This window comes from Acartia tonsa, chromosome 6 (assembly GCF_053477335.1).
Source record: "Acartia tonsa isolate MP-2025a chromosome 6, ASM5347733v1, whole genome shotgun sequence".
Taxonomy (NCBI): Eukaryota; Metazoa; Arthropoda; class Copepoda; order Calanoida; family Acartiidae; genus Acartia; species Acartia tonsa.
The window spans coordinates 12,122,082-12,144,769 of record NC_137265.1 but is presented as its reverse complement, the minus strand read 5'-3'; the positions used below and the strand labels follow the sequence as shown (position 1 = coordinate 12,144,769).

Below are 22,688 nucleotides of genomic sequence, written 5' to 3'. Positions count from 1 at the left end.
AACATAGGATACAGTATTTCTTTCTAACTCTTTCAAAGTTATTAGTTATTAAAAGTATTGTATTATAGACAGCTTTCCGCTGATATTAAAATAAAAAATAATTAACAAACTAAATTTGTTAGCCCGCGGCTAACAAAACTGGTATTAATTTTATTATTTTTATTAAAATCTTAGTGTAAACTTGTCTGTAATACGATGCTATACTTGAGTTTTCAGAATGGCTGAGAACCGGTTCTAATCCAACGGATGTTCATCAGTTTCAAAGCCATACTGGAACGTATCCGCAGCCCTAGCATCATAAACAAAGATGGATAAAATATTAAAAAGCATAAAAAAACTGCCACGATCATGAATTATGCAATTTTAGGAGCTCAGCTACTCTGCAAATTATTAATCCCAATTATGATAAACTAAAATACCCCTTCTGAATACTAGATTATTGGTTGAAAAGTTTAGCCACTGCTTTGTTTGTACCTGATAATCAAGATGTAAAAGCCCCCAAAATATTTTAAACCAAATAATATTTAAAAAAAACGAGTTTATAAACCTTTAGGCACCAGTATAATTTACAGTCCAATGTCAACTCTCTCCCTGGCCCCTTCTGAAGAAACTTAGCTATAAATTGTGCAATGGTTTCAGAAACCTTTCTCCTATTACTTTAGTATTTATGACAGTTATCTTTTTCTTTTCTTTGTATTTGTTATTTGGGCAATGTTATCCTTGATTCAAAAAGAAGAATTGACAAAAGAATATTGAATTAAACGCGTGGGATATAAAATTTAAGACAGCGAACGTTATGAAAATTAAAAGCTATATTTTCTAAAAATTATCAGGAAGGAAGGGGAAATTGGATTGTAATTTACACTGGTACCGAAATATTTGTGAACACCTTATCTTACTCGTTAGCTCTAAAACATTGGGTAATTTTATTGAATTTTGAATGATTAGATGCAACTAAAAGTGTCAAAACTTTTCAACCAATAATTTCAATATACAGAAGATTATTTTGTTTATAATTTATCGTCCATTGTCTAAGCCACATTAACCCTGAAAAATGCTAGATGTTATTGTTCTTGGACAAACAACGGTTGCGATATTCTTATGGGAATATTTAAAAAATATAAAAATAATACAATTTGAAATTCCAAGAAATTATAAGCCATATTAATTGCATAAAAAATGTCAACATGGTAATCTGATGGTGTAGCATCTTTGTTAAGAAACATTCCCTGCAAGTAACGATATAAAAATGTATTTATAATTGCCTCCGCCACAATAAGCCCAGTAATAGTTAAAGGTTAATGGTTATAGGTTGAGAAATATGTATTTTTTGTTTGGGGGGGAGGGGGGGGGGGAAGAGATAAACCGAAAAATTAAGCTGACCTAAGAATTAGACATATCCTTAGTAATAAACATCTCTGTTTAATGTTTAAGTTTTGTAATCCTTGCAAAGGGTTAAAGGATTTGAGCTGAAATGTAAAAATCATTGGCTGCACTGTTTTTAGATCGTTTTTATCGACATGAATATGAATAATATTAATTACCTATCTCAGTCTGTCTGGGAATGAGGGGATGGTATAAAAATGGATATATTTTTACTTGGATCTTACACCAGAGTTTCATGTTCTCTAACAAAGTGAAACTTAAAGCGGGCTAAAATAACGAATAACACCTTCAACCCCTTTTACCCCATCCACTCCCCTCTTACTGGATGAACTAACTAACTAAAAAACGAGTTCCATGCTTAACGGCATTTTCCCCCGTCATAATATCCACGTATATTAAACATCCATTGGTATAACGCTCATCCCATTGGTGCCAATTTTTCAAAACGAGTTAAGTTTTTACTAAACCAGGGATAAATGGAGAGGTCATCTTAAACTTATGAAATTAATGCACAGAAATAATTTTAAAATCCCAGTGTTTCTGTGGTAATACGACAACCAGACGGACAGGCAGTTTACAGAGTTGCTACGCTGTGACTTATCATAACAAACCCACTGCACTAATCTTATTATATCACCATCTATCTCATGACCGATGTTGACCCCGTTATCTAGCGGTCAAACTGGCCTGCCTAAATGTGGGGAGGGGCTCAAACATGCAACTATCACGCGCCCCTCACGCGCTTATATAACCGGGAGGCGCTGCCTCCCCTTTTACCACCGCTGCCCCCACAGCCTGTCTACCGCCGGGAGCTAAGCCCTAGCGTCCCACACCCCCTTCAAACCTAACCATTGTTATAATCTGTTGTATATATATAGTAAACATTGCTTGTAAATATTATTCAGTTAAATATATAATTTCTGTATGATTGAATCCTGCTTGTTTGTTTTGGTAGAATAACTAAAGGCTAGGGCTCGTTGAACTCGAACTCGTTACCCTGTGGGCCGAGAACGCTCGGCTTACCATAACTTGGTGTCAGCGTGTTTCAATCGAGCCTTACAGAAACTAGCCTATTCTACCTCTGATTGGACCCTTTGGCAAGTAAGGGGACAATCAGCCGCCAACTGAGAAGCCAACTGACCCGCGAGACGGCCTTTTTAGGTCGAATTTCCATCATTTTGAACGCAATATGTGGGCCTCTGGCCTACGGCAAGCAGATTTAGCCTGCTAAAAGCGCCAGTTAAGACGCTTCTTCCATACCGTGTAGGAGTAGCGCTAGGTGCGCAGCCACGGTAATCGGATAATTTAGCTCAGACGGCTACAGAACTGAGTCTAAATTGGCAAGTGTAGCTGGGACAAGCCCCAGGACACCCAGGCCAAACCTACGAGACAGACAGCTGGGTACTGGTCTCCCTGAGAAGGCAATGTGTGGCTGCGAAGCTTCAGCACACAAGTAAGCCCTACCACTGCGACGGATAGCAGATTTTGAGCCACAGGCACGGCAGGACGGGACATTCCCTGCCGCTGCCTTCCAGGATTCGAACCCGAGGCGCTGCAGGACGGGCCATTCCCTGCCATCATTTTCGGCATTCGAACCAGCGGCGCTGTAGGACGGGTCATTCCCTACCGCCGTCACCCCTCTGAACCTTGCAGGACGGACATTCCCTGCTGCCAGTGCTTCCAGAATCACACCTAGAGCTCCTAGTGATAACAACACATAAGTGTGTATAAATGTCAACCAAGTGATAAAAATAAATATAAAATTGTTGACCCAGTGATAATCAATAAGCTCTAGTGATTCGAAGCTACAGTCTAAGCCACCATGGTAAGCGATACCACCATAGCTGCGGTTCGGCCACCACCGAAGTTTCTGCCAACCCCAGCCGAACGGGAGGCCCCCTTGTCTCAAGGGCAGGACCTCCACTTCCCCTGCCATATCAGGGTGAGGTTTCCTACTCCTGACCCTGCCCAGCATGTACAGGTTGATGCCATGATCGATTCTGGCAACCGTGTACCAGGGTCTGCTGTAATTTCTGAACACCTCATGCACGCAATGGGCGTGCAGCGCATGTTGATTCCGGACAACACCCAAATCCTGACTGCTAACGAGGAAGGCCAGCCCCTCCAGGTAATAGGAAAATTGAAAGAATTATATATGGCAGTCTCACACACCCTTATACTCCATCTTTACCACGTGACTGTGGTCCGGAACCTCTCACACCCTCTGAACCTAGGAGGGTATTTTCTCAAGGAGTTCGGAACTAGGCTCTGTTTCGACATGCAACCACCTTGCTTGTGGGTGCGTGGGGAGTTTATCCCACTCCGTGGCGTCCCCATTGACCGGGAGACAGCCGAGAGAGAGCTGAGTTATGAAGGGCCTCTGCCAGGCCCACTGCCAGAGCAGCCGCGTGTGGTCGAGAAAGGCACGCACTGGGTGGATGCTGCGCTCAACGCCCATAAAGGGGCCAACCTGCTAGCCATGGGGTTGCCCCCAGTGCCCAAGGTGCCGCGGGAGAACCTGCCAACAACGTTCCCTGAGATTGCCAGCCCTCCAGAACCAATCTTCTCCTCCGACACCTTTATCAATGGCCAGCCGTGTCCACCTGGCCCCCTCTACCTGGGACCCCCAGCCAGTCAACCAGCCAAGCCCGAGTCCAGACCCGTCAAGTCGCGGTCTGATGCACCCGGAGCCACACTCAACTCCCAGGAATCAGCCTCTCCCGGCGCCGTGCCCGTCAAGTCGTGGCCGGCCGCCTCCGGAGCCATGCATGGCTCCGCTGCCTCAGCCTCTCCTAGCGCCGAGCCCGTCAAGTCGCGGCCGGACGCCCACGGAGCCCAGGCTGGACCCAGCGCCTTGGCCTCTCCCAGCGCCGAGCCCGTCAAATCGTGGCCGGACGCCCTCGGAGCCACACTTGGCTCCGACACGTCAGCCCCTCCCGAGGCCGAGCCCGTCAAGTCGCGGCCGGTGGCTCCCGGAGCCGAAGCTGACCCCACACCAGCCACGTATAGGCTAAGCGCTGTCACTCCAACTGACGGCCAGCCACCCCAACTTCGCACGGCCAAGCGGGTGGTCTTGCCTGGCCGCGGTGTCATGGCGGTCCCTGTTGAGTTAGTAGGCCACCGCACCAAGGATGCCATCCAACTAGCCGCCCCAGAACAGAGGTTTGGGGAGGATCTTGTCATTCCAGAAGGCCTGTATGCCCACAGGCCTGGATCCGCCACTGTGTTTCGAGTGCTGGTAGTAAATGAAGGGGAGACGCCCCTCCTGCTGGACGCTGGCCTCCCAGTGGCAGGGGAGCTGGTCAAGCCCGACATTTTAGAGGTTTCTGATAAGCCTTCTCCGAGTCTCCACTCGTTCCAAGAGCCTGTTGAGCCCCCAGACATGCAGGAGTTGTGGGAGGCCCTTGAGATGGAAGACAACGAGTTCCTGCGCAAGGATCCCTTGCTCAAAAAGGAGGTTTGGACCATGTTATCAGAGTACAGGGACGTCTTCTCCAACTCTACCCCCGGCTGCACAGATGTAGTCGAGCTGCAGCTGCGCCTCAAGCCAGGGACCCAGCCGATCCGCCAGAGATTTAGGGATCTGAACCCGCGGCAGGAGGCTGAGCTGGAGAAACAATTGGACACTTGGCTACAGGAGGGAGTCATAGAGCCGTCAGACTCCGCCTGGAGCAGCCCCTTGGTGCCCATCAAGAAGAAGGACGGCAGCACCCGCTGGGCCGTCGACTACCGAGCCCTCAACAAGTGCCTGGAGCTGGATAGCTATCCTCTGCCCAGGATCCAGCAGCTGGTAGAACGAGCTGGAGGGCACCGCGTCTACAGTGCCCTAGACGCGGTGGCCGCATACTACACCATCCGTGTGTCTGAGGACAGCCGGCCCTGCACCGCCTTCACCACCCCCAGAGGCTTGTATCAATGGAAAAGGATGCCCTTTGGCCTGGCTACGGCACCATCTGTCTATTCCAGATTTATTGCAGGGGTCCTAAACCCATTAGGCACAGCCAACCTCCAGTCATACCTTGACGACGTCCTGACCTTCCACCAGGATACCTGGGCCCACCTGGCTAGGCTCCGAGAGGTCTTGGAAGCCCACCGCAGGGGAGGAATCCGCCTCAAGCCAGCCAAGACTAAGCTGTTCCGAGCCAAGGTGGATTATCTGGGCCACACCCTCAGCCGTGAGGGGATAGCCATGCAAGAGGATTATATTGACCGTATCCTGGACTGGCCGGCCCCCAGCACCCCCAAAGATTTGCTGGCGCTTCTGGGGTTCTTTGGATACTACCGCCTGTTCATCCCAGAGTATGCCGACCTCACCTACGAGATGAATCGGCAGAAGACGGCCAAGACCCTAGCCTGGACACCTGAGATGGAAGCCCAGCTGCTGCAGCTCAAGGACAAGTTCCGTCAAGCCCCCATCCGAGCGCCGCCCAGGTTTGACTTGCCAGCGGTATTCCAGCTCACCACAGATTTTAGCAGCCGCGCCATCTCTGCCATTCTGAGTCAATGCCAGGACGGCAAGGAGAGACTGATTGCCGCCGTGGGGCGCAAGACAACCGACCCCGAGACTCGCTACCCGTCCTGGAAGGGAGAGATGGCCGCCATTATGTATGGAATCCGGAAATTCCACGGCATCTTGTCCTACCGCAGCTTCCAGATCAACACTGATTCCTCAGCCTTGCTGCAGATGAAGTCACTGAACACATCCACAGGGATGGTGGCCCGCTGGCAAGAGGAGCTAGCGGCCCTAGATTTTACTGTCTGCCACCGTCCTGGCACCCAGAACACCAACGCTGACGCCCTCAGCCGCCGGGAGGACGCCAACATGCCAACGGCCAGCCCGAAGAATTAGCAGAGCAGGCTGAGTATATCCATAACCTTTGCCAGCTAGGGGAGTCCGCAGCCAGCCGGCCCCCTGCCGCCTGACTGGACCCAGCTAGAGTACTAGAAGCCCAGACACAAGACCCTCTCCTGCTCCGTGTCCGCCAGTGGGTGGCTGATGGCAGAGCCCCAACCAAGGCTGAGCTGCGCGGCAAGGAACGAGACGAGCAGCAGTACGCCAGCCGCTTCCCAGCCCTGGGACTTGACGAGCATGGTTGCCTCACCACCACTGACCAGACCCTGACAGGGGAACGGACAAGATACCTGCTGCCTTCGGCCCTCCAGCAGGACGCGTTCTTTCTAGCCCATGGGACCCCCATGGCTGGACACTTTGGGATGGACGCGACTATCGCCCGTGTTGCCATGCACTTCTGGTGGCCCAACCTGGCCCGTGACGTCCGCCTGATGGTTCAGACTTGTCCTGAATGTGTCCAGAAGGTTACCAAGGAAAGGTTGAAGCAAGGGATACATGTACCCTCCCGCCAGGGGTATCCACAGCAAGTCCTGTTCATCGACCTGGTGGGGCCGCTGCCAGAGACCCCAGCTGGTAACCGCTACATCCTCACCTGCCAAGATGGGTTCAGCCGGTTTGTCAGCCTCTACGCCATCCCCAACAAGCGCACCCTCACGGTGGCTGAAGCCCTGCTGCACCGCCACCTGGCCACGTTTGGATGCCCCCTGAAGATCCACTCCGATAATGGAATGGAGTTCACCGGCCAGGTATTCCAGGAACTGGCCTCCAGGCTTGAGATTGGCCTGACACATCCACCACCCTACAACCCACAGTCCAACCGAGTGGAAAGGTTCCATCTGACGCTCAATACAGGCATGCGTCTGTTTTTAGACAGAGACGACAACAACTGGGAGCCCCACTTGCCTGCCATTGCCTTCGCCTACAACACCAAGGCCTGCAGATCTACCGGCGTGACCCCGTTCCTGGCCTTCTTTGGGAGAGAGGCCAAGCTTCCGGTGGACATGGTGCTCCGGCTGCCAGAAACAGAATATGCCTCGGTTCCAGCCAACGTCCAAGCCCTCCTGCAACGTTACTATGCAGTGTATGATGCCATCCAGCAGAAGGAGGAGGGAGCCATCCGGAGGAGCGCGGCAGCCTACGAAGGCACGGCCAAGTATGAGGTTGGAGACTTGGTCTGGTACCTGGCCCCCCGCCTGGTGCCAGGGAAGGCAGCCAAGATCACCAAGAGATGGACTGGCCCCTGGAAGGTAGTGAGGAAAGCTACAGAAGTCCATTATGTCATCAAACCTGCCTCTCCAATAGCCAGGATCTCGGAAGTTACCGCGCATGTAGGCCGACTGCGCAAATACACTGGAGATGTGACTGCCCACCAGATTCCAGCAGACATTCAGGTTGACGTGGACGGCGACGAGGATGCCACCGAGCTGCCGGTTGGAGCGGCGGCGCCCGCAGCTAGCGACCCAGGACAGTTCCCAGTGCACCAGCCGGCCGCAGCCGCCCCACAGCCCAGCGGCCAGGATCGTGACCCAGTAGAAGAGGACCTGCAGGAGCAACCCAACGAACCACCGCCGCCGCCGCCAGGTCCAGAGCCCCCCAGAGATGCCATCTGGAATCCTGATACAGACATGGAGCACCTGCCAGCCAGCAGCGAGCCTGTAGGAGGAGAAGCAGCTGTTGCAATGGAAGAGGCCGCCCCAGAGGACGAAGCTGAAGCCATGTGCCCCCTGTTGATGACAGCCATCCCTATCCGGGTAGGAGCTAGGAGACCAAGCAACCTGAACCAAGCCGGCGCCCCCATGGAATTTTATGCGCCCTCATCCATCGTCATTCCCCCCTTGGGAACCACCAGGGTTAGCCTAGGCCTCCGTGTCCAGCTACCAGCTGAGGCAGAGCTAGTCCTGCAGACGAGGCAAAATTTCCAGCGCCGGGGCCTGGCCGTCGCCAACCCCCGTCTAGAAGCCAACCAGGAGCTGACAATGCTGATATCCAACCACAGCCAGACCGAGCAACGAGTGTCCCGTGGAGCCTGTGTAGCCAGAGCTGTCCTCCATCGAGCTGTGCCCCAGGAAGAGCCTGTCCTGTGCAGACATAGGTTGTCGTATCCCCAGGTTCAAGGCCTGGTGGCTCGAGAGCCACGCAACCCTTGAAGGGGAGGTTGTGGTAATACGACAACCAGACGGACAGGCAGTTTACAGAGTTGCTACGCTGTGACTTATCATAACAAACCCACTGCACTAATCTTATTATATCACCATCTATCTCATGACCGATGTTGACCCCGTTATCTAGCGGTCAAACTGGCCTGCCTAAATGTGGGGAGGGGCTCAAACATGCAACTATCACGCGCCCCTCACGCGCTTATATAACCAGGAGGCGCTGCCTCCCCTTTTACCACCGCTGCCCCCACAGCCTGTCTACCGCCGGGAGCTAAGCCCAAGCGTCCCACACCCCCTTCAAACCTAACCATTGTTATAATCTGTTGTATATATATATAGTAAACATTGCTTGTAAATATTATTCAGTTAAATATATAATTTCTGTATGATTGAATCCTGCTTGTTTGTTTTGGTAGAATAACTAAAGGCTAGGGCTCGTTGAACTCGAACTCGTTACCCTGTGGGCCGAGAACGCTCGGCTTACCATATTTCAGCCAATTTGAAGGAATTATTGGACGTATAAACATTCAAATGAACAGTATTTAAATTCTGCTTGTGTAATGAAATACATTACACCTATTTTTCCTGACAATAATCCAATGACCTAGAACTTTCATTCATAAGTCTAATTAATTTTAAAAATTAATCCATAAAGCATAAAATTCAGGAGTGCTTGATGGCTATGGGTAGCGAAGAGGGGTATTTTGCCGTCAAATTTGCTTCAATGCAAAATGGGTGGTACAATGGTTAGGGAGGAATTTTTTTCATACAATGGGAAAAGTAGCTTATACTTGGGATAAAGGAATTTTCATCTAAATTAATAATAGTAATATATTGCATTGTATTTTACACATCTTTCCGCAGGTATTACAAAGAAAAATTACAAGAATAAAATGAGATTTGTTAAGCCCCAGGGGCTAAACTTGTTTTTAGTTTTAGGATTTTTAATTTAATACTCGTGAAAAATAGTCTGTAATACTATACTGGAAAATACATTATCAGTAGGGCCGATAGCTTTATGATTTTCAGTGAAGCTTTGTAGTTTAGGTACATCAACAATTTAGTTAGGAATGTTATCTATTATGTAAGATGCAAAATAGATTTTCCTCAGATGAAATATGATCCAACTATGATCTTACATTGGTAAGAGGATGAGTGAAAGTACTTATAGACAGGGAGGAGGGGGCATACGCTTTTAATACACTTGTTCCTAAAGTTTTATAATAAATAACCTTTTCTTATTCGTTGGCTTACTAACATTATGAACTTTTAATGAGTTTTGATTGGTTGGTTCATCAAGTGGGTTTCAACCAGTAATTGTAATCTACAGAAGGAGTAATTTTGTGCATCATGTTTGAAGATTTATATCAATTTATCGTCCATTGTCTTATCCCTTTAGATCCCTGACTTTTATAAATGTAAAAAATTTGGGTAAGCACCATTCGCTTTCTAAAACATATTTTTACGGACATAGACTTTTATTACAAAAACATTTTAAAGACTAAATTAGTTTTTTTGCTTATTGATATAATGGGATAAGACAATGGCCGATATATTGATGTAAGTCCTCAATGTTGTTTCACAAAACTAACCCTTCTATAGATTGCAATTAGTGGTTGAAACGTTAGGGAACTCAACACAATGAACAAAACCAATCAAAATTCAATGAGTCTCAAAAGAAATTTAAAAAACGAATCAACGTTATTATAATACATTGGGGACTAGTGTAATAAACAGTTTAATGTCCTCTCCCTCCTTGTTTTCTTTTGTCTGGCAGGCTGAAGTTTTTCTACAGATTAAATATCCCACAAACGTTGATTTTAAGATGAACCCGGACCAAAAAATATCCCATTCAACGAATTACATTTTAGGATTAAAATCTTAACCCTATAAAAATAGGGCGTTGCCCATCCTTTACCAAATTTAGAAATTCATTTTATGCGCTAATTTTTTTTTTCTGCCTATTTTGCTAATGAAAATGAAAAAATAACAAAATCTTAAGAAATCTTAGGCTGGGCAAATGCACTTTTAAAAACAGCAATTAGTATTTGTAAAACTAAACTAGCGGTTGCGCCCTTTGCTTCTAGAGGCTCAAATGAATAGGGATAATAAAGAGCAGAAAATAGCCTAAAACCATACCCAGACATATTTTTAAAAATATAATAGCTTCAACTATTCTGGGACCTATGTAAAGCCGCACAATATTGGAAATTCGAAATCTTAAGCTGCAGACATTAAAATTTAATACTTTATAATACAGAAAAACAAAATCATGAAAAATCTTTGAATTACGTATTGAATGTATGTTCATGTTCAATCAAAAATTGAAAGGATTATTTAATTATTTGTGGTTTTCATAATTTTAGTTTAAACACGCAACGAGTGTTCTATAAATCTTGAATATATCATAATCCAGCCGTTTTTGAGATATTAAATAACTATTTTTGACAGCCATTGTAAAAAATACACACCTACTTTATTACATACTAGCGGATTAGCCTCTAGCATCTAGGAGTTTCTGTTAAAAAGACAGAGGGGCTAGAAAAATAGCTTAAACCATAACAGGACCTAGGTGATGCTTACCTAAAAATTAGAACCCAGTTAATGAGATCTTAAGCTTTAGACAAAAACCCTTACTATTTTATATAAAAAGAAGATTCAGTTTACTAAATGCTTCAACATCTCAATTATTTTCTTTGTTAAAACTTAAAAGTAAGTTTGTCTTTTTTACTATCTATTCGTCTATGGACGAGTAAATGCTTGTTTAATTTATTGTGTGTGCAAATCAATTAAGGAATATTAAATATCTCTATAAAAACCACAACTGTGTTCATAAGTAGCGCAACAATAACAAACAATATTTTTTTTTATTAATACATTAAAGCAGCGTGTCGGAGCCGTCTAATTTTGATAAAATAAAATAAATAATATAAAATATTTTGCTTTTATTTGATTAAAGCTATATAAAAGTAGAAGGATGTGTGTCTATTTGTTAAGTAACAATAGTTTTTTAGTTTATTATACCTATGGAAATAGACCGTTGCCAAATTATAATATTACTTTAAAAAATCATTTTTAGCTAATCTGGAGCCGGAGCCGTTTTTAACGAAAAATACGGCTCCGGCTCCACCAAAAATGTTGCTGCTCCCGGCTCCGGCTCCGAAACGCAGCATTAAAGGCAAAAATGATTTTTTTTAAAACATCAGGAATAAGGTATAGCCAACAAGCAAAATATATCTAAATTAATATTTTGGGGGCAGACAAAATAGTCGTCAATTTTGATATGTGATGTGCCCAACTACAGCTGAAATTCACGTTTAAGTTTCTTTTTTATTCGTTGTTGGTATAAGCTGAGGAAACACCACTGGAACAATTTAATATAAGCAATGTTGCAAAATTCAAAAATCCGTCAACAAACAAGACAATTGCCAAAAAATTTATGTACATCCCCAATGATGATATACAAATTTACCTCTTCCGTAGATTGAATTTAGTGGTTGAAACGTTTGAACACTCAACTTAATGAAACAACCGATCAAAATCCACTTAAGTCCCCAAAGTTAGTTAATAAACAGCCCATTGTCCCTCCTCTCTCTAGACTCTCTCTCTCTGTATTTTGACAAAATAATATAGTGACGGACGGACATATCCTAGTTATAGCATAGCTGCGCTACTAAAAACCACTAATGACAGTCTATTACATTAAAATCTGTATTTACACATGCCACGGTCCGCTGATTTACTAAAGGATTATTAGTTTTAACACATCATAAAAATAAATCCCATCATCCAATACATTAAAGTAGTTGGATGTTTGATTGTATCATGTTCAAAAGGTATCAAAAATGAAAAGAATAAAAGTTTCTTATGAAGCTTTATGCTGGTTCTGGACACGTATATTTAATGTCGTAAATTACTTTAAGATATAGAACCCCCAATAAAAGGAACCCCTTCAAGAAATCTTTGGCTATTGGGTCAAACTTTATAATGATCTTTGCATGTGTAGACTAGGGACACAGCCTAATGTCATATTAAAACTATGTGTGTGTCCGCTATAGCATAAAAAAGGGTTTAATAAATTATACAACTTTAGGGTTATTAAATTGTATAGTTAAATGTAATAATCATTGCGTTTTCCTAATTCGTAATCTATCTTTTTGAGGCGAGTACTTATCCCCTTCCCCAATCAATAAAAAAAAGAAATTGACCAACCTCAACACTGTGGGTGGAGAACTGCTGGATTGGAGCCGTGGAGAACCTGAGTCTGGATGGAGGCTTAAAATGGAGGTTGGACATGGGGTTATCCTCCATGGGCTGCAGCTCGTCAACAGTCTTTGTCTCAAACCAATAGTGTCCATCCTTAATAGCAATATAAATCAGGAATCTCTAGGGATAAGACAATGGCAGAAAAATTAATGCACATCCCCAATGATTACAAACAAAATTACCCTTAAGTAGATTAAAATTAGTGGTTGAAACGTTTGAAAACTCAACTTAATGTTCCAACCAATAAAAATTCACTAAAGCCCCCAAAGTAATCGAATAAGAAAACGTTATTTTATAACTATGGGGACTAGTTTAATAAACAGTCCATTAAAATAGATTAATAGGGATATAAAAGTCAACTAGAAATTTTAGATTTGATAATTTAAAGGACGATTAAGAACAATTGTGATTTGGTAGCAAAGTTATAAGTATACTGTAACTGCAAAATGTTAATAAAATGAAAAAAAAGAAGGGTTAACTAACCTCATAATAATGAACTTTATTTTCCTCATCAAAATAAGTTTCCCTGAAGGGCTCGGCGTCCCTGACGAACAGATTGCCCAGCTTGTCCCTGACCATGTTGCTGGGCACCTCCGCGTCCTTGTTGTTGATGATGTCCTTGTCCTCCAGGGAGGGTGGGTCAACCAGGAGGTGGGTGCTGTCGCCAGATACATAGTCACTAGAACTTTCCAAATCCTACAAATTAGATGATCTTCATAGTGACTATAAAAAAATGACGTCATACATTACAAATGACCAATGATAGGCTAATACACAGACTAAATTACCAATGGTAGTCCAGTATGACGTCATTTTGTATAGGCACTATAAAAAGCTTCTACAAATTAATCTAAATGAAACAAGGATGACAATATCAATAAAAGGTAAGCTCTAAATTAAGATGGTAATAAAACTATTATAAACACTTGTAGAGTGTGAAAACTTCATAAGCAGAATCATAAACTTTAAAATTGTAGGTATGTTTTGATGCAAAATTTAAAAAATGCAGGATAATGTTTAATTAAGAATATACATACTTTTTAGGACTTCTTTAAAGAGATGCTTCGCTTTAACATGGTACCTTTTTATCCTAGGAATCATTACCTGTGGAGTTTGACTGTAGACCAAACTGTCCAGTTTTTGTACAGCTGACACTGTTGTATTTGTACTTGATACTAAAGTAGAAAAAAATTAGGTAATTAAAATCTTTAAACCTTAAAAACTTTTTAAAGAAGCAAATGTAGTATTTACAAATCTACTGAGCTTGAGGACAAAATCAGGAAAGAAGGGTGCAATGGGCTGTTTATTACACTAGTCCCCAAAGTTTTTAATAACGGTTTGTTGCTAAACAACTTTGGGAACTTTAAATTAATTTAAATTGGTTGATTAAGTTAAGTGTCCAAACGTTTAAACCAATTGTAATCTACTTCAGAGGAAATTTTGTTAATTATCATTAGGGATGTACATCAATTTATCGGTCATTGGCTTATCCCTTTAGATCCCTGGAACAAAATACTTAAATACTGATGAACAAGGATTATTTTACTACAGGTATTTTTATTATAAAATAAAAATATTAGTTTTTATCTTTATTACTAATAAACCACAATCATCTTAACTTATTTTCGGGGCATTCAGATATACAATCAGGAAAAAAGTAGCTTCACTTCTAAAAAATACCTCTCTGACCTGTAGTATGAAACCAGGAGTCAATGGATTGATTGACTAGAGTGCTGCCGAGGCTCAGGTTATCCGTCACATCCCTACCACCACCCACACCAACAACATCACTGAAATCCTCTTTACTGGAAGACCTACGGAATAAGTAAACTATAGATACCAAGCAATTCACGGCAAATGTGAAAAAAAGTTCAATCGCAAATGTCCCATTACAAGCGGATGATGCTCTGGCTTCACTAGATGATCACTTGAAATCGTAGTAAAATCCCACCTAAATATGCTAACGTTCAACGTTCAACGGATTTCTCATAAGTCAAGCGTGTGACTTGTATAATAAGAGAAAAATAAATGCTTTGGCTTCGTCACTTATACAATATGCCCTAGTTGCTATGTTTAAAATCTACGGCTAAAGTTTGAAAGTTCCATTTATAGTTATTTAAATAGCTAGCCCTTGACAATTAAGAAAATAAGACTTTTTTTGCCTACAGAGTTAAGGAAACTAAGCTTTAAAAAGCACATTTTAATTTACAATCAATTTCAAATTTATTAGTATAAGAGCTGTCGTTAATATTGTAAATTTCTGTACCTTGGAGGAAGGGCCGGTCTGACGTCTGACTGAGTAACGGACACATACTGTTCGCTGGACACGAACGACGTTCGACCTATCACATGATCGCTACTAGCACCATCTTGCGACGAGAAATTCGACTTTTCTTTCGAAGATTTTCTGTGGGGCTCAGGCTGTAGCTCTTGAGGACTCAGGAGACGTACAACCTCTTGGGCTTGTTGGTCGGACAGGACACTGCCGGCTCGGCTACGCCGCTCCATCAGACGGTCTGCCAACAAGTGGTCGGCTTCTGTTGGAGTCATTGCCTCAACCTGAAGTAATAGGAATGATATATAAAAAGTGACAATCTTTCTATAAAAGTAACAGGCTGTGTATTTCGAAGGATATGGTTCTCCTTGACAGAGAAACTTCTTCAGGGAAGGTTTATAACTACTTTGGGCGAGGTTACCTCTATCCTCCCAAGAGAAACAGTCAACAAAAAAATACCAATCCCCCGCCCATTTTAAAGAATAATTTATTTTAAAAAGAAGTAAATAGAAAATTACTTTAATGATGAATCTTTACCTGCTGTTCTGATTTGGCGGGTGCAGCGGTTTGAGACACCGTCTGTTGTGTCGGCTGTGGCGTAGGAGCTGCCGGTTGGGGCGTGGGACACACTCCATACGTAATCGGAGTCGACCTAAAGCCGCCCTGTCCTAATCCGCCGAAAAATCCGCTTGAAACAGTCGGATCAAACTGCAGCTCCTCGCTAAATTCATCCATTTCCTCGGAACAGCTGGTGCCTGGCCGTGGCTGCTGCAGCTGGGACAGCGGGTGACCGCTGACAACAGCTGCAGCAGGTTGATTACTGATGGCGACTCCCATCTGCGGTTGGCTGATTACAGCTGGGGTAGGGTGAAATGTGGGTTTGGTTTCTACTGTTGGGGATAAGGGTTCATCTTCTAAAAATTATTAGAATTAAAAAATGAATGAAATATATTTTTTTCTAAATGGAAATAATATTTGTAATAATTGTATCTGTTATTGTATTAGGTATAAATATACAACAAGAAAAATATCTTAAAATAAAATTTACAACAATATTTACCTAGCTAGTTAAAAAGAGAAAATGTAGAAAAATGAATGTAGTTTCATAAATAATATAAAACAATAAAAAATAAGTAAAATACCTTCAGGACTAGCTAAGAAAGCCGGTTTAACGATCGCCTTGCCGCCCAACGCGACACTTTCCGTTGACTTCTTCACATTAGAATATATTGGCACAGTTTCGGCTGCGGCGACAGCCGCTGGGGGTTTATCCACCGCCAGCGACGTGGTTGCTGCTGTTGAGGTTGGACTGGTTATCGGGATGTCCGCCATTTGCGGGATTTGTGGGGAGAGTGGTAACGGGCGCTGCGAATAGCTTGGCGATTCTGGCGACGATAGGGCGTCATTTGCAGCGCTGCTGTTTCGTTGTTTACTTTTTGCTCCAGGTAACTCTAATGATGTTTTGGCGGCTGTTGGTGCAGGTGCAACAACTGGCGACTTAACAGCCGCAACCACAGGCCGAAGCGTCGGCTGCTGCAACGGCTGGCCGGTTTCAGGTAGGTCGAGTGTCGTTGGCTTTGGCCGTCGTTTTGGCGTTTCGGTAATTTGTAACATTTTCGTGGTGTCGTCTGTCTGCTCTTGGAGCACAACAGGTTGACTATCCATCTCCCCTTCATCCTCCTCTAGATCGACAGTGGTGATTTCTTCAGGAGGATCAAATGCTGTTGTGATCACGGCGGGAGTAGGAGTAGCTGCTGAACCATTTATGATTTTGGTGTCTGACTTTGAATCTGATTCTGTATCTTTGAAAAGAGAGGTTTATTTTAAAACAACCGACATTCCATGCAATTAATAAAATTATTAAGTGAAATCCATTTATATTGAAGAAATGTAACTTAGAATAGGATAAAAGAATTAATATAGAAACAAATGACCACTCTCTGACCTAAATCTAAAGCTGATCGGTTAGGTAAAGAAGGTGCCGTACTGGTGGGTGAAGGAATAGCTGATGCAGGTTTGTCTGCCAGGTGAACATAACCAGAAGGTTCGAGGCTAGGCTTCTTCAGAATTTCTTCTCTGCTTGGCAGTCTAAATTAAATGATCATTGGTGAAAACATAAACTTCTATGCTGCTATCAGCATTGCAGAGCCGTTTGATTTTGTCCGCCTGTGAAAATAAAACATATTTTTTTGGCAAGTTATCTTTGACCTTTAAAGGTTTTTAAAGTTTAATTTTTGATAAAAATGTACTTGAAAAACTTAAAAGGGGCGTTTGCACACGACACAACAGATTTACCAAATTATAATTGATAAAAAAATTTACGGCTCCGGCAAAATATGGCGGCTCCCGGCTCCGCAACGCTGGCTGCTATGTCCGAAACATGACACTAATAGTTAGAGAAAGGGTCAAATGTATAAAAATAAGGTCGTGCAATCTAAGGGTTGGTTGTCTGCAATAGTAAGTAAGGATGTTAGTGCCTTGGGATCTACTATAAAGTTAATTCCATTCGCTCCCTCTCCCATAGCCTTATGGATGCAAATCAGCAAAAGTAGTGTAGATGCTCAATCTTAAGTCACTAAAATGTTTACAAAAACAAAATGCCGTCTTCTGTAGATTAAAATTATTGATGGAAAAGTTAAAACACTTATAGTTTGTACTAACCAATCAATATTTTATAAAATTCCCCATAGTTTTAGGCTAGCAAATGTAAGAACGTTCTTATAAATGAACAAAAAGTTATGGCAATTAATATTGTACCTGGAATCTGAAGGAACTGGTTTCCTTTCAGCCTCTTGGAGGCTAGCACCCCTGTTGAAAGATAATTTCTTGACAAGGCTTGGATTTGGCTTGGGAGAGAGGACAGGAGGCTTTGCTACAGAGGTTCTTCGCTCCTCAGTGCTTGATACTAAAATATTGAGTTATTTAGAATATTTTTGTATAATAACGGATATATTATTACTTGGATCTTACACCGGATTTTCATGTTCTTTAATAAAATGAAACATGCAGCGGGCTAAAATAACTCCCCACTTAAACCCCCTTTACCTCATCCCCTTCCTTCCCTTCGGATAAACGAAATTACTAATAAACGAGATCCATGTTAGCAACCTAAATTGACGAAAATTTTTACATTTCATAATATCCACGTATATTTTACATCCATTAGAATTATATATTCATTATTTTCCATTGACCAATATACACATGTATTTCTTATCATAAAAGAGTTGAATGCATATCATTGTAATTCTTAGAAAATCCGGGACAGGTTTTGATCATCTTTTCCGACTGTCATAATTTAAATTATCAATACAAGTAAAATATTCTTTTTTTACAATTATTTTTTATAATCCTTATCTGAAGCTAAAGATCTCGAAAAATGCCAGTCCGAATTGGTTTAAACACTCTGTGAAGCTTTATAAATATCTTGGGGTTATTTTAAACTACTTTCCTGACCCCTAAACTCCCGTCCATAAAAGCTAGACACGAAGCAAAGCATTTACATTATATGAAAAAATTGCAGGGAATCAACTTTTTCTTTATTTTTTTTGTAGGAATTATTCATGTTTTGGTCAAAAATAAATTATTAGGGAGGGTCAACAAAACTGGTTGTGATACTTGTTGGATCTTTTCTATTGAATAGCTTTTAGTGTATTGACTTTTTTATGGTATTCATTTTTATTCAACACATACATTCAAGTGCATAAAAGGGGGGGATACAGGGATAGGACAGTGGAGGAGAAATATATATTCACCAAGTTCTACCTTTAATAAAATAGGGGCGAAAGTGAAGGGGGCGGGGGGAAGGGAAAAGTTTAAAAAATTGCGTCAAACTTTTTGAATGCTTTCAAAATATTTAAATGTATACAAAATGACGAAGTTATAAAAGTTAGTAAAAATGAAGTTTCTTTTCTGTATTTATACACATTTTGAAGCAACTCTACAGTTTGTGTCTGCCAACTGTAAGGCTGTAAAAAATTAAATACATTATTTCACAAAGACTACTTTCTTGTTGTCTTTCTTAAATAATTTGTTTATTTCTTATTTGAACCTAATCGTTCTTGTTCTAGGCTACTCTTTTTAAATGGTTTAAACTTTTCTATTCTAAAGATGTATTTTGCTTCTTAGGTGGGCTTTAAACTTCCTTTCTCTGCTAATTGCATTTAAAGAGAAACTATTACATTTTCAAATTTAAAATGAAAATTTTAAAGGTAATTTCATGACTATCATTTGCAGGGAGGAAGGGGACATTGGGCTGTTTATTACACTAGTCCCCAAAGTCTTATAATAACGTTTTCTTATTCGTCTTAGTGAATTTCAATTGGATGCTAAAGAGGACTATCCACGAACAAGAGCAAGTGATTCTAAGCATCTTCCAGCATTGACCCATAGTATTTTTTTAGTGAATATACTAGGTTTATGTTTAATATTAGCTTTATCGACTAAAAAGTTTCATCATGGTTTTATATGAAAAAAACTTTGAAATGTAAAGCAATTTCTAAAGCAATATCATCAAATGCTTTATTGAGTTCAAAGGACAAAATAAAATAACACTGCAGAAAAGCATCAAATGTTGTAAATTGCAAAAGTACATTATTTAAACTGTTTACAAGTTACCAACCCTTTTTCTAAAAATACATTTTTAATCACAATAATCTATTTTGTGTCAAAGCTGTTAAACAACAGTTTGAACTCATCAAAACATTCGATGATATTGCACCAAACAATGCTTAAAATTTCAAAGTTTTTTTCATATAAAACCATGGTGAAACCTAACTTTTTAGTCGATAAAGCAAATATTAAACATAAACCTAGTATATTTACTAAAAAAATACTATGGGTCAATGATGGAAGATGCTTAGAATCACTTGCTCTGGTTCGTGGATAGCCCTCTTTAGTGGAATGTCAAAACGTTTTATTTAACAGCTAATTGTAATCTACAAGGGGTAATTTTGTGTATCATCATTGTGGATGTATATAAAGGGATAGTTTCACGAAGTGCATTTAAAAAAAATAGTGAACTGTAAGTTTTTTCTATTTTAAATAACGTAGTAGTGCATAATATAAAGTTATTGATTAAAATTAAAAGATTTGACCAGGGATTTTCCTTAAAAAATGAGTGTTTTATTTTCAACTTCGTTGCATGTTATATATGGCAAAAACTTTTTTGTCATAAATACAACTTTAGATAGCATTTACTAGTTGATAGAACTTCAAACTTTTTATATAACAAAATACACATAACAACAAAGAATGACCAATAAAATATTTAGTATAGTACTTAGAGTAGTGATCTTTTTATATGTCTTAGTAGAATTTATTAGGCTTTGGATAGATATGATTGCGATAAAGAATTTTAACATTGACCTGACCGAACTTTTTTTATTTGACAATATCTCAAAAAGTTAGTGATTTGCAACATAAATTACATGAGAATGGTCTTTTTATATATATATATATGTTGTATGGTTAGTTGGTATTTCTAAGACATATATAAGTTCACTACTCTAAGTACCTTAACTCTTTAAATACACTTCGTAGAACTATCCCTTTATCGGCTATTGTGTTATCCCTTTAGTTCCTTGATCATTTGTGTTATCAATATTAGATATTCGACAATAAACATTAAAATTACCTACTGAAGACATTATAAATCAGGATGTATGTACCTTAATTAAGATCTTGGTAATAGTGAAGCTTTTTATAGAATCTTGGAAGGTTTTTAAAAATCTCTTTTCGGGAAAAATATATCTAACCTCTCATAAAATTTCATCCCCCAACCCAGTCTATTTTAATTGTCCCTCGAGGCTTAGAGGGCAATAGTCGCTAGTACACTAAAAATTAATTGATTAAGTATCCTTTTAAGATAAGCAATGCAATGCGCAGCATTTTTATAGCCATTATAATTTTGCTTAATTAGACAGCTTAGAGGAATAATAGGACTTGAACAAAATAAACAAATTTCTTCCATATTTGTTTTAGGTTTTAAAATATTTTTTTTTCTCGTATTCATTCGAATCCGGTGGATAGGAACCGGTTCTCATCCATACGAAAAACTATGTCTAGCATCGTATTATATCCAGCTTTCTACGAATATAAAAATGTACAATCATAAGATTAAAACTAGATTTTTAGCCCCGAGGTGCCGATGCGAGAAATAACTATTCTTTATTTATCTTGATTTAATTTACAGCTCTATTCTTTAAAACAAAATTGAACTCTGGTGATCTGTAAAAATGTAAGCCGGAATATCTTGTACTTTTCAGAAAAGCATTACATATACCCTTGAATGGTTTTCGGCTATTTTCATGACCTTTTCGCCTTCGCCTAGAGGCTAGGGGCGTAGCAACTAGTATCTAAACAAGAAGCGCTTAACTTGCTAAAAGTTAAAGCTTTATTCTTACAATGACCAAGCATAAAGAATATCTAATAATGATAGGTATTCTACTTTACTTTAAGAACTTATTTATAAAAAAGCTGCCCTTTTAGGAATTGAATTAAAGAAACGCTTTGCTCTTTTGAAGACGTAGCATTGCGAATATCTAATAATATTCTGTTTCTTATTTTTTTATGGCTTCTTCGGCCCAAAGGATGTAATGTCTATCCACAAAGTTATTAAGCAAGGTTGGACGAATATGATTACATACACGCACAATCTGTATTAACTAGAACATACCGCATTCATATTAAAACCTTCCATCTACCAAATAATGATAATATCATAATGATAACTTAACAAGGACGACAACATCCATAAAAGCAAAGCTCTGAAACGGTAAGACATACATAGTGTCAGAACTTGAAAAGCAGGTTATGATTATAGAGATGCTTCGCTTATAACTATGTACCTTGTTTTAACAGGAATCAATATTCCAAAAATCAGATGAATAGGATAATTATATCACATATAAGATTATTGTTAAAATGTTTAAAATCAACATGTTATAAATGGACGTCAAGACTTTCTGGTAACGATTATAGCGTTGCTACGCAACCTAAATCGTACCTAACTGTTGTACGAATCTTCATGCAGTTTAAAATTAATAGGATAGTTCTAATATGTCTATATCAACGAATCCGGACGAACTGATCCTAAGGGGGGTGGGGGGGGGGGCGTAATGACATAAGCTCTTAAACCGTGAGCAAAATGGTCTAAATATTGAGCTAGACCCTTCAAACTTGGTATATAAGCCTAGTCCTATAAATATTACATCTAAATGGCAAAAAAATCCAAAAAAAATTATTTTCAGGTTAGGTTAGGTAAGAAAAACCCTGCGGAAATGGGGTTTTTAGGCATTTTTTGGTCTATTTTGATGTGGAAACTTGCCTTAAATTGTTTTTTCTTAGGGTTTTAACTTAAATACACTGTATCTATTCATATGGACATTTTTTAAGATGATTCAGCAAGTCGGGGACCGACCCCAGGGGGCTAGGTGGGTGGCCCGCAGGGGTTAAGTTCATTTTTCCCAATATATTTGTTGTGATACATCAAATTATAGGTTTTTTAGGTCAAGGAACTCAAATTCAGAGCTTATTGATATAATAAACTTATATAAACTTATAATTTGATGTATCGCAACATATATATTGGGAAAAATGCACTTAACCCCTGCGGGCCACCCACCTAGCCCGCTGGGGTCGGTCCCTGACTTGCTGGATCATCTTCAATAAAGTCTTCATTAATAGACACAGTTTATTCAAGAAAAAAACCTGTAAAAATATAAGTAAGTTTCTAGGTTAGGTTAGGTAAATG

The 22,688-nt window shown here is 40.8% G+C and overlaps 1 protein-coding gene across 14 annotated transcripts in view; it reads right to left on the bottom strand.

Moving 5' to 3' along the window:
- LOC145321865 (uncharacterized) overlaps positions 1–22,688 on the bottom strand; it is a 113,375-nt gene that overhangs the window by 45,539 nt on the left and 45,148 nt on the right. For 10 of the 14 annotated variants that reach the window (XM_080163505.1, XM_080163498.1, XM_080163503.1 and 7 more), the window contains exons 9-17: positions 17,693–17,840; positions 16,881–17,023; positions 16,078–16,737; positions 15,473–15,849; positions 14,927–15,219; positions 14,341–14,474; positions 13,765–13,835; positions 13,144–13,356; positions 12,607–12,753 (exon numbers count right to left, since the gene is read on the bottom strand). In XM_080163505.1, coding sequence (XP_080019631.1) covers positions 12,607–12,753; positions 13,144–13,356; positions 13,765–13,835; positions 14,341–14,474; positions 14,927–15,219; positions 15,473–15,849; positions 16,078–16,737; positions 16,881–17,023; positions 17,693–17,840 — 2,186 coding nt within the window. The remainder of the gene's footprint in view (positions 1–12,606; positions 12,754–13,143; positions 13,357–13,764; positions 13,836–14,340; positions 14,475–14,926; positions 15,220–15,472; positions 15,850–16,077; positions 16,738–16,880; positions 17,024–17,692; positions 17,841–22,688) is intronic. The other 4 variants (XM_080163500.1, XM_080163504.1, XM_080163508.1 and 1 more) reach the window with 2 other exon arrangements.